Source organism: Triticum aestivum, chromosome 3B (genome assembly GCF_018294505.1).
Source record: "Triticum aestivum cultivar Chinese Spring chromosome 3B, IWGSC CS RefSeq v2.1, whole genome shotgun sequence".
Taxonomy (NCBI): domain Eukaryota; kingdom Viridiplantae; phylum Streptophyta; class Magnoliopsida; order Poales; family Poaceae; genus Triticum; species Triticum aestivum.
In genome coordinates this window covers 826,152,587-826,170,437 of record NC_057801.1, presented here as the reverse complement: position 1 = coordinate 826,170,437, position 17,851 = coordinate 826,152,587, and the positions used below count along the sequence as shown (strand labels likewise).

The 17,851-nt window shown below is 45.3% G+C and overlaps 2 protein-coding genes across 2 annotated transcripts; one reads left to right on the top strand and one right to left on the bottom strand.

Moving 5' to 3' along the window:
• Positions 1-7,814: 7,814 nt before the first annotated feature.
• LOC123066879 (uncharacterized) lies at positions 7,815-11,110 on the bottom strand. Its single transcript, XM_044489867.1, has 4 exons — positions 10,764-11,110; positions 9,768-10,003; positions 8,271-8,854; positions 7,815-7,912 (listed from the first exon to the last, which is right to left on the bottom strand). The coding sequence occupies exons 1-4, from the start codon at positions 11,029-11,031 to the stop codon at positions 7,900-7,902; spliced, it is 1,101 nt and encodes a 366-aa protein (XP_044345802.1). The 5' UTR covers positions 11,032-11,110; the 3' UTR covers positions 7,815-7,899.
• A 4,572-nt stretch (positions 11,111-15,682) lies between these two features.
• Positions 15,683-17,016, top strand: LOC123066877 (splicing factor YJU2-like). Its single transcript, XM_044489866.1, has one exon. The coding sequence runs from the start codon at positions 15,809-15,811 to the stop codon at positions 16,802-16,804; it is 996 nt and encodes a 331-aa protein (XP_044345801.1). The 5' UTR covers positions 15,683-15,808; the 3' UTR covers positions 16,805-17,016.
• The last annotated feature ends 835 nt before the right edge of the window (positions 17,017-17,851 follow it).

Here is a 17,851-nt window from a genome sequence, read left to right as displayed (position 1 = left end):
GTGTACTTTTTACTGTGCATTTTTTAACACAAAGTTCTCAAAGAGAGTTTGCCTCCTAGGATAAGTTTTCACAAGCACCAGCCTGCATCTCTCTTTTTTCCAATGAAAGAATGCAGGACTTTTAGTTTCAAGTACTATGAATTACGTGGAGTTTGTGGTAAACATGTTTGTTCCCATAATGTGGTCACAAGCTTCACAAGTGTGTCCTTGTAAATTTTTTCAAGGCATCTTGAAAGTTGTAGCAGAGATTGAGTAAAATGGAATTCTAAACATGTATCCGTGCTTCTGACAAGAATTCTAAATCTGATGCATTTACTAGCAAGAATTGTGAATTGTCATCTTTGTATTGCAGAAGCTTTTAAATTCTTTAGCATGAGTTTCTTCAAGTTTGGTTGTTCCTGCTGCATATGCCCAGCTAATAGCATGATTTAGCTTGTACCAAGTGCTTCGCTAAAATTAGGATAGTTCCCCACCTACTAGCTCTTTGTGGTGGCTTATTGGTGACTTGTCATACTTGTATCTTTGAACTAGGTTGATATGGAACTGGGTTGTTCATTTTTCCGCATCTCTATGCTCATGTAGATATCTTTAGGGATGAAGTCCATGTCCTGTGCCGTGACAGATGTATTTACAAGAGCTGTTTTATTTACCCCTCAAGTAGTTTTTTTGTGTAATTGAAACTCGTCGTGCGATGTGTGCACGCGCCGCTGTAAGGTTGCAAAGCTTTGGTCCGGATGCTGCTCCGGGACAGATCACCTGAAGCAAAACAATGCACCAGGTTGCAAAGCTTTGCTGTGTGCCGTTCTAAACTTGTTCTTTTTTTGGAAGCTTCAGGCTCTACTTTTGCGTCGATGGTGAATAAAATCTCTGTCTGTGCCAAAAAATAACCCCTTTCTCCTGAAACGTTGATTAATTTCCGTTTCGGTTGAGAAATGGGGCACTCCTAGGCCAAGAAAATTAGCAAAGGTCATGCCCAATTTTCTTGACCTAGAAGGTGCCCGATTCTCAACCGAAATAAAAATTAATTTGCTTTAGTGGTTGGATTAGTTTAGTATTTTATTCACACACTCAGACACCCTTGCTTGCCATGTGTGATAGAGAGATAGTGAGAGGAGACAATAAGCTATCTGCAGCTTAATTTGCATTGCATACTAGCTAGATAGCTTTTGTTTTTCAGGACCAACCGAACAATACATACATATACCTGTAGGCACCAGCTTAATTTCCAAGGCAGGACAATTACTTGCTTCATTATATTCATCCATCCATCCATTTTGCATCATGTACAGAACCAAAAATAATCGGAGTTTCTGTCTGGCTTCAGAAGTCATAACACATGCATTTGGGTAACCCTAAATGTCAAAATTGCACAAGTCTAGACCCCTTTATGCCATATACTTTCTATTTTTCTTCATCGGAGTTCGACTGCGCATTAACCCAACGTGTGCATGACTCGATGGTCCAGGAAGGAAATCATTTCCTTTCATTAGCTAGAAAAACTGCCAACGTTTCAAAACTGCAACTTGATGAAGATTGGAGTATATCTTAATAAGTTTACCCTGTTGGGGCACATCACATACACACATTTGCCCAAGTCCACTCTGGCCCATGTAGAGCTGAAACCCAGTTTAGTTCCTTATATCACTTGTTGCTGAAAACCGTTTGATTGTTTTCACGGAAATGATTTACAAGTTCAGCAAGTGATGAGCTGTGAGAATAACATATTCATTAGGGTAGGCGTATCCTGCCCTATGCTGAATGTGGTGCAATTTTCGACGCAGATTCATAATTTGCAGCTTAGCTTATCTCTTGGACCTCCAATTAAAATATAGGGGTTGACCTTCACCACGGCCGAAGCTTCTCTGCATCTATATATAATGGACATTCCCTAGCTTCTGAACAATCAACACAAAGCAGCAGGCCTGAGTGTCTCCAATAGTCATCCTTGTGTTTGTGTAGGTTTTATTTCCTTGGTCCATTGAGCCTTCATTCATGGTTATGAATGATATGCAATGATCAGCCTGCTAGCGTTTATCCTCTCCGCGTGTTTGAACACCCTGCGGTGTAGTAAAAAGTAATTACAGATACACTCACCCACATAAGTATTCAACACAATGAAAAAATAGTACAAATTAAGGAAAGGCAATACCATTTCAGACGCTTGTCTTCTAAAAAGAAGAGTGAACTTTCTAGACACACCCCTCAAGAACTAGGTTACCCTGAGAACGTGGACTTGGACCTTAGCAACAACACACTAACAGGTTCTATCCCAAAACACCTAGGCAATATCACAAACATCTCTCAATTGTTTCTTGACAATAACCAACTTTTTGGCGACATTCCTCGAGAATTAGGTTATTTGGTCAACTTAGAGATCTTGTTCCTTGACAATAACCAACTTTTTGACCAAACTTTGTTTCTATTTAGAGAGAAACATGGCCCACAACGATGAGGCCGGGGGTTCGGGCGGCAAGGCATTCTGGGAGCTGTCCCAGGAGATGGAGGAACAACCTCACTTGTATGAGGCCGCCGCCTTCCCCACCGATCCTGAGACCACTGATGGTGCCGCCGAGGATGACCCCACTGATGCCACCACTGATGGTGCCGCCGAGGATGCCACCACTGATGATGGCGGCGCCCGCACAGATGGCAGCCAACCGAAGAGGCAACGGAAGGACCGGCGCCCGATCGTGCTCCTCACCCTCAAGGAGGAAGTTACTGAAGTGGACTCCAACGGGAATCCAACGGCGCCCGAACGAATAGTCAAGGGGTACTCGCTTCAGCTCGGGTGCATTGTCCGGAGCACCGTCTCGATCAACACCGAGAACCTGAGGCATCCTGACCGAGAGAATTTGCGCCACCTCCTCTTCACGAAGCTGCACGAACGATACAAGTTCCCCGCTGAATTTGCAAACACAAGCCTCAAAGGGAATAAAGTGAACAATGCTGCCCTCACGAAGATGAGCAAGGCCCTGTCTACTTGGAAAAGCAATGTGAAGAAAATGATCGACAAAGGTGAGAGTTATCAAAAGATCAAGGAGAAAAATCCTTCGATCACCGAAGATGACTACAACGACTTCAAGATCAATTGCTCGAGCACCGCAAACTCCCAATCAAGTGAGCGGGGGAAACAAATGCGGGAGCTGAACATAGGGGAACACACACTCGGTCCCGGCGGTTACAGAGTGGCGGAGCCTATATGGGACAAGGAGGAGGCGGACCGTGCCGAGCAAGGCCTACCGCCCCTCTTCGATAAATACGGTGACAAGAAGACCAGGAACTTTGTCAGGGCCCGGTACAAGAAGGACCCGAAAACAAAGGAGCTTACCACGGATCCGAAGACCATGCAGCTTGAGCTTGTTCTGGTAAGGAATACACCCCCGCGTAATTAGCTCCATATGGTTGCATTCTAATTAATGAAGCCAAATTTCTAAATGGTTCACATTCCTTCCGCAGGCGACTGAAAGCAGTAGCGCGGGGTCGACTAAGAGCAACCCTTGGGACACCACTCTAAATAGGGCGTTGAATGTAATGAAGAAGAAGGATAAGCTCAGTAAGCCGACGTCAGCTGGTCGTGTGGCCGGCAAAGGCTTGTCGACAAAATGGGGGTCATACTATACCGCTGGTGTGCGGAAGGAGAAAAAGACCAGCTCGAAAAGCCAGGCGCGAGAGGTTCAAGAACTCAAGGCACAGGTGGCGCGGATTCCGGAGATTGTCCAAGAGCAAGTGGAACAACGACTCGGAGCGACGATCACCGCCATTGTGCCTACCTTGATCTCGGGGTTGAGTGCGTGGATTGCGGGCGGCCAACAGGGGCCGCCCCCGATTCCTAGCTTCACGGCCAGCAACTCGCATAATGTGATGGCGGGGCCATTGGTGCCTCCGACGGAGGCGGCATTGGTGTCTCCGACGCCGGCACGGGAGCTTAATGCACCCGGGTGTACGCCGGCCGGCACCTCTGCAGCAAGCGGCCCCTCCGTCAACTGCACGCCCGCCGTTGGCGGTGCGTCGACATTAGCCGAGCTCGACGCCATCATCACGGTAACTAATTAAGCCTCTCTCGGCCGAGGACTTCATCTCCTTGCCTTTGACTGGGCATCCCTGACGCCCTAAATGTTTTCACAGGGCGCCGCCGACGTTCCGTGCACTCTCCTCCACTTCGTGAACAACGAGTTGGTCGATGTCGCCAAGGGCAAAATCGTTCAACCGGGCAACCCCTTGTTCCACGGTACCCAGATGCCACCCAACTTGTTTAGGGTTCAACTGGTTCCGGTGCTGCCAGGCTGCGACGACTTGTTACCTCCGATTCGACCCGTCAGGGCCGACGATGATGACGTGATGACCCTCAGCGCCTGCCTGAGCTGGCCCCTGCTTTGGCCGAAGAGCCAGATTTGTTTGGGGGCGGGGGACACCACCCCAAAGACAACACCGCCAGTCGTGCCGGCGCCAAGTCGGCCCCATGGCAAGACCGCCGCAATGGTGCCGGACATCCCTATGTCACTGGATCCAAACATGCATATGGCACAGGATCAGAACGACGACGACGACGACGATGATACATTTGGCAACGTCGATCAGTACTTTGCCGATCATGGGTACGATGGCGACTTCATGGGGACTCCTTCTCAAGAACCAAACCCAACAAAAGACGTGTGCGATCTAGCTGGTACCGCGGAGAAGCCAAGTTGCAACAGGCGCCGTCTGGCATTCAGCTCTCAGGAGACGCCTCCAGCTGCCGACTTCACCGAGCCTCAGATAGGCGAGGTGCGAAATATTATCAGCCCCAACACACTCAAGAAGGCGGTCTGTGAGCAGAACTCGGTCCCATTACAGGAGAAGAAGAAGGCACGCAAAAGAAAGACTAAGAAGGGTGCGAGCCAGCCGGCACCGAGTACGATCCGTGCTCAGGACGGGCCACCTTCACCGCAGGATATCTCGAGGAGGGTGCATGTGGCGGGTAGGGCGATGCTACCGACAAATATGCTCAATGCTGCAACCGGTGCTATGCGGAGTCTGCATGACAGTGTTCTTTCTCTGGAGAAGCGGCGTCTCAGAGAAAAGGATGTGGCATACCCGGTTTTCGCGGCCAAGGTGCCAGAGGGCAAGGGCTTTGTGGATAACTCCATCGGGCGTACGATCGTCCTGCGTTTTGATGACATCCACGCTATGTTGAACCTTCATCCGTTGCACTACACCTTCGTTCGGCTATTTTCGCTGAGTATGGAGATGCGGATCATTCGCGACAAGACCCCGGACATCGTGATAGTCGACCCCTTCTACATGCGTGCCAAGATCTTGGGCAGCGCTGGGGACCGGCAAGTCGCGAGTTCTTACCTCGAAGGCGTCATTCTGGCAAACCAAGATAAGGATAACTTCCTCGTGCCTTACTTTCCCGAGTAAGTCCTCCCCTCAACCGGCCCGTAACATATGAATTCTTACATTTCGATCGTTTTTCTTTTAACATTCCGTGTTTTCTGCAGTGACACACGTTGCACGCTCATCCTCCTAAGCCCCAAATATTCCATGGCCACGTATTTCGACCCGGACCGTCAGTCGAACGTAGACTACACAAATGTCAAGAAGGTTCTTGATGACGTTCTCCCCGGCTACGCCAAATCTGGAGGCACCTTCACCAAGCCTATTCGTAAGTACGGCAAGCATGTGTTCTCCCACAATACGATGTTCTGCTGCGTCAAGCAGCCGCCTGGCGGTCAGAAGGGTGCCTACTACGCCATCCATCACATGCGGGCGATCGTACGGGACCATCATCAACTTCTGCTACCGAGTAAACTCAAAGATTGGGCAAAGAGCGTGTCGGCAATCCAGGACGCGGACCCCCGACAAGAATTCTTTCGCATCCAGTCGGAGTTTGCGGAAATCATCCATCAAGATGTCCTTCGTACCTCGGGGCAGTTCTACCTCAACAATCAACCGTCCAACAGTGACATCGACACAATGCTACAAATGCAGGCTGACAACGACCGTTATTTCATGACTCCCACGATAGACGGCGGCTTCATCCACGCTCCGGTCCCTTGAGTCGAGTCGAAAGCAGTGATGCTGTGTCTAGTTCTGAAACATCAATTGGCTCATGTTGTAATTAAACTTTAATGAACTTGTAGTATGTCTCTTTGGTTTCGAGAGTCGTTCAACTTAGATGTAATCGATGCTATTAATGTCTTGCTTTTCTCTTCCGATCGTTCTGTTGCATACTTATATATTGCTTATGTATTGTCTGTGAATTGGTACTAACGTTTCGTTTGGCTAGTGCATAGAGATGCCGACGTATGTCGTGTACAAGGGTAAGGTTCCCGGAGTCTACGATGACTGGGAGGAGTGTCGGAGACAGGTTCACCGATTCAGCGGTAACAGTTACAACGGGTACACCACTAGGGCCGAGGCCGAATCTAGATACGCCCGCTATCTAGCGGGAGAGGGGAGGGAGCGTTGGAGGAACCGGATGAAGACGAGTTTCATCGTGATGATGCTCATCGTGATGACCGCAGCTCTCTTCTATGTGATGGTAGTTTAGATGATCGATATCAACTTGTAATGTGAAGACAAACTCGCTACTCGCGGTCTCGAGACTTGTAATATAATGTTCTATCTTTATTCGGTCTTTTCAATTCGGAGACTAATGTGATGAATTGTATTCGGAGACTAATATGATGAATTGTATTCAAAGACTAATCTTCTATTGTATTCGATGAATCTGTTGTTGATTTGTGCTGTCTATATTTTGTCAAATTATACATTTTGTAACCTGTGCAAAAAACAGAAAATAAAAAATAAAAAAAATAATATCCATACTAATGGCGCATCACATGACAGTGCGCCATTAGTATGACAAAGCATACTAATGGCGCATCACTGGATAGTGCGCCATTAGTATGCCGCGGTTACTAATGGCGCATCCAGTGGTAGTGCGCCATTAGTATGCCAAAGCACCTGGGTATACATGGCCCCTGGGAGGCATACTAATGGCGCACCCTTGCCTAATGGCGTGCTAGTAATGGCGCACCACAGATGCGCCATTAATGGCCAAATTAGGTGCGCCATTAGTAGGGGTTTTTCTAGTAGTGGCTCCTCCTTGCTGCTATCTTCCAGATCTCTCCAAGAAGGCATTGTGGCGGCGGCGGCAGCGGCGCAGAGGGGAGCGAGGGCGAGGGCGAGGGTGAGGGCACACAGGGGATTTAGTGAGCGAGAGTGGAGAGAGAGGGCCACCGTTTCCTTTTTGGGAATCTTTCGACCGGCTTGGTCGGTCAGGCCGTTAACGGCCATTACTATTTGCACCGTCCACCACAAGCCACGCGGCCGCTTTGCCATGTCAAAACGAGTTCATTTTTTAACTTAGTGTTTTTTGTCACCGTCAATTCTTGGGTTCGGTGCAAAATGTCATGTTTTGTAATGTGGCGGTTTTCCGCAAGTCATGGCACGAAAGTTGTGGTTCTGTGCATTTAACTCCGAGTTTGAGCACCACTAACATAACATGTACACATTCCATGCTAATCGATATCATTCAGATAATTATGTTGTTGTCAACCATATGTCAGTTTTAATACTCTTTTTATGAAGGGATTCCACCCAGATTTTACTAACGAACCCACAGAGATTCAAGTTACAGTAGAAAACAAGAAATTAAAATCATAATTGGTTGTTTTGAGCTCCACAGAACAATCACATTCTCTGAAACTCACATCACTAAACTAGTCCGGAAACACCATCTGACAGCAGCATGAGTTTGGTCACTCTTCTTTGGTGACACCTTCAGTACATATAAACTACAAGGCTACTAAACATTGAACAAGTAATCCTCCTTGCCCTTGCTGTGTTCTTATCTTCATTTGAGATTTCTTATCATCTCACGTGATGTCCTGTGAGCACAGAAGCAGCCTCTTTTCAAGCAAATAAACTGTTATCAGAAAAGAAAAATTGTACTCCCTCCATCCCATAATGTAGGAGGTTTTTTGACACTGTGTCAAAAAACGTCCTACATTATGGGATGGAGGGAGTAGTTAACAATTGACTTGTCATGTGATTCAAGCAAATAAACTATTGCAGCTATACAAAAAAAAAGACATGAAGCAAAATCTCTTCGAACAGAAGATACAACAAGTCCTGCTTTGTCCATGCAAGCACCGATCTTAGTTGGTACACAGTCAAAATACGACTTCAAACAATAGGACAAGGGGTTAAGTCGTCAGCATGCCATTACACAGATATATTTCCAACGATTTGGCCTCTCTATCTCTCTTGGTCTTATTCCTCACCAACAGCTGAAAAGGGACCAGGCGACACTGACTTCCATCCAGCACTTCCATTTCTTCATCGGCATATAATTAGTGCTTGTTTCAGCTTCCTTAGCTACAAATGATGCAGCAGTTATCTCTTGGTCTTCTTCCTCACCAACACCACGTTGCCAGACAGAAACTTTCAGATTCCCCCCCTTTTTAACAGAAACAACTTGGCGTGATAGCTTCACAGAGCCATCAGCATCAACTGGCAACTCATCACTATTAAAATCCAGTAATGAGATCATCACACCGCTTTCAGAGTCAGTGCTAGCAGTAAGCACACCACGAAAATCACGAGGAAACTGCCCTTCAATGACTTGAACACGAATTGTGGCTTCCACAGATGAACAAACAGTGTAATGCTGCAGCTCCAGTGTGCAAAGCTTGCTTGTGTGCTTAATAGGAAGGTAGCAGCCCAATCTGTACGTCTTAGCAAATTTGCTCAAATCTTTGTCCTCAGATTCAGTTGCACCTCTTACTTTGAGCTTAGCCTCCAAATACGAAGGATCAATCGTCATGACAACACCACGGGTAGGACCGGTCAGTGTTAGGTAGGAATCCTGCATGCATCAGTCATTTAAGTAAACAATAATAAAAATAGATTCATTCATCAATAGCATGAACTGCAGTGGAATATATTTAGTTTATCCTTCGTTAATACAAGTGAGAGTGCATCTATCAAAACACAGTTACTGTATCAAGTGGAACTTCATGATGGTGACTTGAGTCCAAAATATGCCGATGACAAACATGAAAAATGTAACTTAACCATTAGCAGGATTTGCAAGAGGACATTTGAGATGGGAAGTAAACATGATAAATATTTATAACCCTTCAGCTTGCAGGAACCAATTGAACAATTGAACTATAAAACATTGCGTGGCAGAAATGGAAAAAAAAAGAGGGAGCTTGTCTGTTCAATTGCAGAAGTGCATACCGTAAATTCTGTGAGTTGTATTACAAAAATATCTAAGGAATTATTAGCCGATGCTTCAGTGACAAATAGTAATACTAACAACAATAAGAACATGATCATCATCATGATGATGACCTCAATAGTAATACTATAAATAACAACACGATATTTGTATGCTCAAAGCAAACTGTGACATTACATACAATGTTTTGCAAAAAACTACGCATCATTTGTAATTTTCTGCCTCAAACTTGCATCATTATTCATGCATAGCTTCAATATCTATTTTTTCCCATGTTTTCTGTATTTTACATAGCCAAATTCAAGCTGCGGTCACGTTTGTGTATCCTATTCCTAGGCCTGGTTGTAATATGGTGATGCACAAGAAAAGGAATGGTTTACTCCCTAGCTACTATTCCATTCCAGTCATTCATATGTACTACTCCGTCCCATAATGTAAAACGTTTTTTGACACTAGTGTAGTGTCAAAAAACGTCTTACATTATGGGACGGAGGGAGTATGTATTAGAGTGGGACAAAATACAATCTTTTCGAACCTGCTCGCTGATTCTTTGGTAGTCATCCCTTTCACGGTTGAAAACCATAATGCGTTTGCGATCCACCACATCACGCACAGCGACAAAACCATAAACATCCAGCGGCCAATGCAACCCACCGGTTATATCCTTCACCTGGACTGAAACAATCTGCAGAGTTGCCATGGTGCAGACAAGGCGTGGATAATTAGGGTCGTTGATATTTTCGTTGGTAAAGCGCATGCAATAGATGTCCGCTGCAGCAAATACAATCTCGTTAGTTACAAGGGGATGGTGGATGGGTGGAATCGAAAACAACATATCAATCAAAATTTAATATATCAAACGGAATAGTATTAGGAGAATTTTCGCTGCATCAATCCTAGCCAAAGAATGGAAGTAAACATACAAGGGATGAGGAACACTAGGCAACTCGGGATAATTAAAATGACAACAATCACACCCCGCTATCCAGACAAGTGCATACGTGTAAATAGCATGGCAACTCAGGACAACTAAAGTGGTACTCACATCAAACCCATTGGCATGTACGTACACAATATGGCAAGCGGTATGAAACAAATTTTGAGGAAACATGACAAATTGTGTGGCAACATGGCAGTGAGGAGAGGGGGATCCAACTTTTGAGTAGAACAATAACATTTTGCCTGTAGCCGAAAAGTGTAATCCCATGAAGCCATCAGTATCCATACTTATTTATTTATTAATTTTCCTACTCTTTTAGGAAAAACCTGCAAATTTTACAGAAGACAAATTCTCTGTCCTTTTCACTTGTGTTCAGATCTAAGACGCCAATGGTTCAATAGATTTTTATTGGAACACAAATGCTTGAATTGGTGATTTGGGAAAGAATAAGCTTGCGAGGATCGGGGGTCTGATACACCGGACACGTGATCGTGCCAGATGCAATGGCCACCGCACAGCAGCACGCTCCAGAATTAATAGTGCAAGAAAGAAACTAAAGATAGATAGAGGGGATTAGGATAAGATCCATACTGTCGGCTTCGAAGGGAGGCCAGATCCAGTTATTGCGAGCCCTCTCCCACGACTCGTTGTTGCACTTTTCCCACGCGGCTTCCTCGCGTTCCCGTAACTGCTCGGGCGTCAATGGATTCGCCAGCAGGTTCTTGCGGAACTCAGCCGCCTTCGCCTCATGTGCCGCCATTTCTTCCAACCACGCCGCGTACTCCGCCGTCGCCGCAGGTTCCGCCGCCGCCGCCGCCGCTACCCTAGGCCTTTTCCTGGACTCCGTCTCCGTCTCCATCTCCGCTTCCGAAGAATCTATCTAACCTCGCCGCCGTCGCAGTTAAGGTTTTAATGGAAGGAAGGAATCCCTAGATCGAATTGGGGTCGCGTTGGTTTTATATTCCGGGCCGGAACCCATATGGGCTGGCGTTCTTGAATGGGCTACCTCAACAACAGCGAAAAAGAGAAAGGACAAGAGGGTGTGTAAAGATGAGAAAGGTCTTGATTCTCAAAAAAAAAAAAAGATGAGAAAGGTCTTTCTTCAGGAAAAAAAAGAAAGAAAAAAGATGAGAAGGGATAAAGATGGTTATCATTTTTCTATATGTATATTTTATTTTTATGTCTTTTTTAATGTATGGTTTTTTCTCCACACATCCGTGGAGAAATCTCTTGCATGCATTTGAGCACTGAAGCGTACCCCGAAACAGTTGCGTAGCTAGAATTTGCTCACACCTCATGCCAACTCAAAGTTACATCAATGAATAGTAACTACTCCTATCACACAATAGCTGCAATCAGTGGCAGAGCTTTAGCCTATATGTTGGAGGGGGCTTCCAGACAAATGTATGTCCAATTTATATGGACCAACTACTAGGGGATTGCCAAAGGAAATATTCTGGGCTAGGGGGCCATGTCCTAGGTTGGCCCTTGCTAATTTCTGCCATAGAATCTTTGTGGGTCGGTCTATATAAGGCACCAACGGGAAGCTCCCGTTCCCGGTTTTGGAAAGTTCGCGCAAGCTTCTTGGACATGTTTTGAGCAGCTTCTCGAAGCTTCCATTCAAGGTTTTTTCCCGTTGTTTTAGGTTTTTAGACCATTTTTATCTTTTTCTTTTTTTTCCTTTTCTTCTTTTTCTTTTTTTTCCTTTTCTTCTTTTTCTTTTTTTCTTTTTCTATTTTTTTCTCAAATGTGTAGAATTTTTTTAATTCATGTACTTTTTTCAAATGCATGAACATTTTTCTAATCTGACAAATGCATGAATGTTTTTCAAATCCACAAACTTTTATAAAATTTTATGATTTTTTTTCCAAAATCTGCGGACTTTTTTCAAAATTGACGGTTTTTCCTTTTTCATTTTAGCATCATCAAATTTTCATTACTTAAATTCATGAACCTTTTTCCCAATTCATTGGCCTTTTCCAAAATTGTGATTTTTCCAAATTCGTGAACTTTTTCAAATTCGTAAAAACAATTCAAACCCATGAATTTTTTCAAATTCGTGAAAGCTTTTTCAAATTTGGAAACTTAAAAAAAATGATGAACTTTTTCAAATTTACCAAAAGAATTCAAATTTGTAAACTTTTTTAACTCGAGTTCGCTTTTCAAAATTGTGAACTATTTCTCACATGCATGAACTCTTTTGATTTATGATTTTTTTACAAAGTCAACGGTCCATGGTCAACAGTCAATGGTCTAAGGTTAACTAGTTAGTAGTGAATAGTGAACTATTTATTGTTCACTCACCATGGACGAGTTGATAAATTAAACTGTCAACCGAGCAGGGGCACGTTTGTTGGGCCGACCCATGCCTTGCTCGAGAGGGTGCTTGTTTGTTTACATGGCGCAATAGGCGTTGGCGAGGAGCACTCGTCTCAAGGAAGGGGCATGTTGCCTGGGCCTGGCTACACCCTGCTTCTAAGATCGTTCTGGTACAGCGTTAAAGAATTTACAGGAGTATAAATTACATAAACTGCCACAATTAGGATAGGATACCAAATTGGCACCACATATCAATTTTTCGCAAATTGTTACCAGTTCTAGGACATGGCTGCAAATAGCACTAGTAGGAGTGTGAAGACGCTTTTGACAACTCTTGCTCAATGGGGGCCGTCTATTAGGGACTACATGGAAAAATAGCCACATGGGAATGTTTGAATCTTCCATCTTCCTCCCTTACCATCTATCTATCACTGGTTCCATTTTTGCGGTGAGTACCACCTGCACCTGCGTACAACTCTCCCACGTTAGGGGGCGACGAGATACATGGAACCATTGTGGTCGTGTGCTGCTGGTCTTCGTTGTCGGCACCAGAGTTGAAGATGAGATTAGTGTGCATGAGAATGGTGATTGACATGCATGTCCATAATGTCCACGAGACGACAATGTCGAAGGTGCATTCCTACCCTGACAACCTCCACCACCAATGCATGCACTGCATAGGAATCCCCACCTTATACATAGAAGATGTTCACTGCCTGCTCCGCGCACCACCTCCTCAACGTGCATGAGTTGGTGAGGTCCTCGTCGATCGGGAGCTATGGTTGGAGCCTTGCTTTCTTTTTACTCTTGCCTAGGAGGGCACATGGGCATGCACCAGGCTTGATGGGATTGGTGGCGGGTACCTCCACGGTGGAAGCAAGAGGGGTGCCTCCCTGAGCCTCGATCGATGGAGGGATGGCCTCTGACGGCAATGCGCCGGTAGAGGAGGAGCGATCGTATGCATCCCAAGTAGCAGGTCACAACAATTTCCAACAATGGACACGTGATCGACAACATCGAGTGGGAGCCCCCTGATCTACCTTCTACATCACCAGATCCAACTTATATAACCGTTCCAACCAGTCTGATTGTTGTAGCATGCAGCATTTTGATACATTTTGCTCTGCCAGGGGCACGCCAAAGTGTTGGAACGATTCCCACGAACAACCATGGCGAGGTGACGTTTGCCTCATGCCATGATCTGTTTTTTTCGCAATTATGGAGATGTCACTAGCTCTTTAGTACTCGTATCTTCCGGTCATATTGCAACCAGACTTAGTGGATACCTATCCGCTATCCGTGGCGAGTAACTTGCCAAATCTGCTTATGGCACATTATCAAAGCTTTGATGTAACAACAAGAGTTTATTTCGATGAAGATAGCAATATCACAATATATGATTTCACATCCTCTAGCTAGTTATGCTCGGACGGAGCGTAGTAGCGCTCCCTTTATTTATGATCTTGTATTAGCATATTGTAAACCTGTTATCGTGGAATAAAACCCCCTAATTTCCCTAAAAAAAAGTAGTGTGTCAACATTTGTGTAATTGGTGTTTTGAAACATGCAAAAGAAATGTAGTGGCGTTTCAAACTCACCAATGCAACATTTTACTGTATGCAGAAAAATCTCCGTTGGTGATAGAAAATTGCCGAGAAAAACAATCAACATAGTATGCAACATGGAAGTCAACACTACATTTGCAACACACATCCCAAAGTTATTTCAGCATGTCACCTGTGTATATCTAGCAAAAATGTACAAGAGCTTGAAGCTCTTCAAAATAACCTATGCAACATTAAAATCCGCAAAACTAACATTCCATTGTCAACATTTGGATCTGGGAGCTCGTTGGCGGCAAATCTGATTTGCTATAGCCCTACCATCATCAAATTTAGTGATCCTGAACTCATTCCCGTAGCCCCGCCGACTCTTTTTGTGGAAAGGATCTGGTCTATATTAAAATGTCATCAGAAATACAAAGCATCTCAAACATAATAAAAATTACATCGAGATTCTGATACCATCAAACGAGCACTACTGCCGCTAGAACGAGCAGTTGACGCATCGTTGTCATCGCTCCTCTACCAGAGCCGTCTTGACCTTGACCTTGTCGATCAGAGCCAGGAAGTCTTCGTGCATGTGCCCCTAAGGACCAGCATCCTCGAGCCACAGTCATCGCCGTTGAACCCTTGCATAAATCTGAAGCGTTTGACACCAAATCTCGCCACATGTCAAGAAATCCTAATTAACCTCACCGCCCCACAAAGATGTCATGAATCTACGTTGGAGCTCTATCGACAACGTTCAAATGGACGACCTCGAAGAGGATCGAAGCCGAAAGAAAAACTCAAAGAAGATGTGTCATCATCCGTCTGAGCGCCACACCTACGAGAACTAAAAAACCCTAACATAAACTACTCATCGGAGTGGAGGCACCGGGGTTCTCCTCCCCACCACTATCGAACTTGGCAATGGGGTTGTCGAGGATCGACATCCGCGGAGGCAGAGAACGATCGATGATGATTGAGCTGCGTAGGAGAATGCTGTGATGAGATGTTGCTGCTATACTGGACATGCGTTGTGACGGGCCTGGAAGGGAAAGAGAAGGAAAGTTGGGCAAGTAGCACATGGGAGCAGCGCATGCGATTGGCGAGGCGATGGTTCTCACTTTCAATGAGATTTTGATAAATTTCAATGATTTCAACAGACATCAAAATATTTCAGTTATATACAATAATTCAAGTATTTTTCAAAAAAAAATTTGAGTTTCAAGTAAAATTTTCAGTCCACCGAAACCAGTAAAATGCGGTAATTCGGGTAGGTGCTGAAATATTTCGCAAACTTAAATTTATAAAACCAGCCCCGCAATCGAGCCAGCAAACGTAAATTTTTCGGGCTGCCCGCTCACAAACTTTACCAACCCGCTGACCTGTCTTGTTTTAATTGGTCTATAAACACTCCTCCGAATTAACCGTCCCTCCTGAATTTTTGTTTTTTTAGGCAATCCTGAATTTAACTGGTGGGCTGGGCGCCCAGCCCGTAAAATCCCCGTAATTGTCAGTTGATCTAGCGACAAAGCTCTTTTTTCACAATCCGTCAGAAAAAAAGTTCCTTTTTCACACAGACTCGGAAACGACCTAATATTAACCGCCTTCGTGATTTCCTTGTCCTTGATCGAAGGGATTTTTGAGAATCGGCGAGGCCTATCCCCTCCCACGCGATCCCGATCTCTCGAATCCTCGCCCCTACCCGGCCGTGGCCTCGCTGCCTCGTGTACGACCTAGGGCTCCGGCTCGCTTCCAAGATCCGGCGACATGGGCGAGCGCAAGGTGCTGAACAAACACTACCCGGACGACTTCGACCCGGCGAAGATCCCGCGGCGGCGGCAGCCCAAGAACCGACAGATCGTTGTGCGCGTGATGCTCCCGATGAGCATCCGCTGCGGCACCTGCGGGACGTACATCTCCAAGGGCACCAAGTTCAACTCACGCAAAGAGGACGCCGCCGGGGAGGCATACCTGGGGATACGAATACACAGGTTCTACATCAAGTGCACACGCTGCTCCGCCGAGATCGCCTTCAAGACGGACCCCAGGAACTCGGACTACACGGTGGAGTCCGGGGCCAGCCGCAACTTCGAGCCATGGCGCGAGGCAGAGGCTGTGGCGGACAAGGAGAAGAGGAAACGAGCCGCGGAGGAGATGGGCGACACCATGAGAGCGCTGGAGAACAGAGCCATGGATTCCAAGCGGGACATGGACGTACTCGCCGATTTGGAAGAGACGCGGTCGATCAAGTCTAGGCATGAAGGGGTCTCCATTGACCGGATGCTTGGGATTCTGAACCATTCTGCTTCTACTGCCCATCATCAAAATTTAAAGGAGGAGGAAAATACTGTACTACTAGCAGAGGAAGACGAAGAGCTCGTCAGATCAATCACTTTCCGTAACTCGGAAGGTTACGTAAAACGGATCGAAGTCAATGATGAAGATTTTCTGTCAGAGATCATCAACGAGTCTTCTGAATCAGCGTTAGATCATCCAACAGATGTCTTGGCCAAAGCTAATGATCCTGAGAGTGCCAATAAAGAAGAAGTAAAGAAGAGCTTGGCATCTAAGATGCCCAAATTCATAGTAAAGCCAAAGTCCGCTGCTGCAAATCCTCAGAAGAAACACAAGAGTACTGAATCTCGAGCTGTCCATGATGATTTCAAAGCACCAGTTGCAGAGGAGAAAATTGAAGCTTCAGAAGAGAAGACCAATATTCTTCATTCCCTTTTCCAATATGATAGCGATGAAAGTGATGAGTGAAAACAACCCTTATTCGAGTTATAACTGCACTGCAGGAGACAAGCCCCAGGAACAAGATCATCATCACCATGTAACTCAAGTCTGCAAAATCAGAGTTGTGTCCGCGATAAATTTGTAACATTGATAAATTCAGAGAAAATATTAACTTGATGGTTAAAACTAAATAAGAATTAGCCAATCAGGTCGGCGCATTCAGATATATTCGTTGCATCACTCAGATTAATTTATCTACTATTCATTTTGACATGGACGAGGGCAATGTAAGGAATACTCTGATTTTGATCTACCTACTACTATTTATGCATGATTCTAGGCTGTAGCTCATAGTGCAAACTAAAGAATTGAGAAAATATCACTACGTGGCTACAACATTTTGACGGTGAGGCCTATGACACTACGACAATTCCTTAAGTCCGGTACCACTCCAGTTTTGATCGTAGCATAGACGCGCGCATGCGTGGATGTCCTTGATGAGCAATGTGCTCTTCTTCTCTCTCAAACATGTGTATCCCGCCCTTCAATATCCTTGTTCGACATGTAAAACGTTTTGCCGAACACATGTTGAACATCTTTTTGAATGATACGAAACATTTTTATTAATTATGCAAACATTTTTTTACATCATATAATTTTTTTTAGAATGTCACAAACATTCTTTTCGAAACACATGAACATCTTTCCCTAATACTAAAGTGCCGACTGCTTTTGGTCGTACGTCGCCTTGGCAGTTTTACAGAAAAGCCGTTGTGTTTTAGGTAATTCAACCCGCACTCCTCTTTTAAAGTGAGAAAACGTTTTGTCCCAGGTTGTAAAAAAACATGAACAGACATGAGGACGGACTCTCCGTCGCCTCTGGATCCCAGGCGCGAGGCTCGCGACCCACGCGACGCTCAATCTGCTGCCGGCCGACGTCGGCGATCGCATCACCCGGCACCACCATTCAGCTTCAGCTACTCCTCTCACACGCGCACCCGAGCTCCTCACTAGCTCTCCCTGCCTTATGAACCAAGTCTTGTGCCTGTGCTAAAATTTTAGATTCCAATTGAT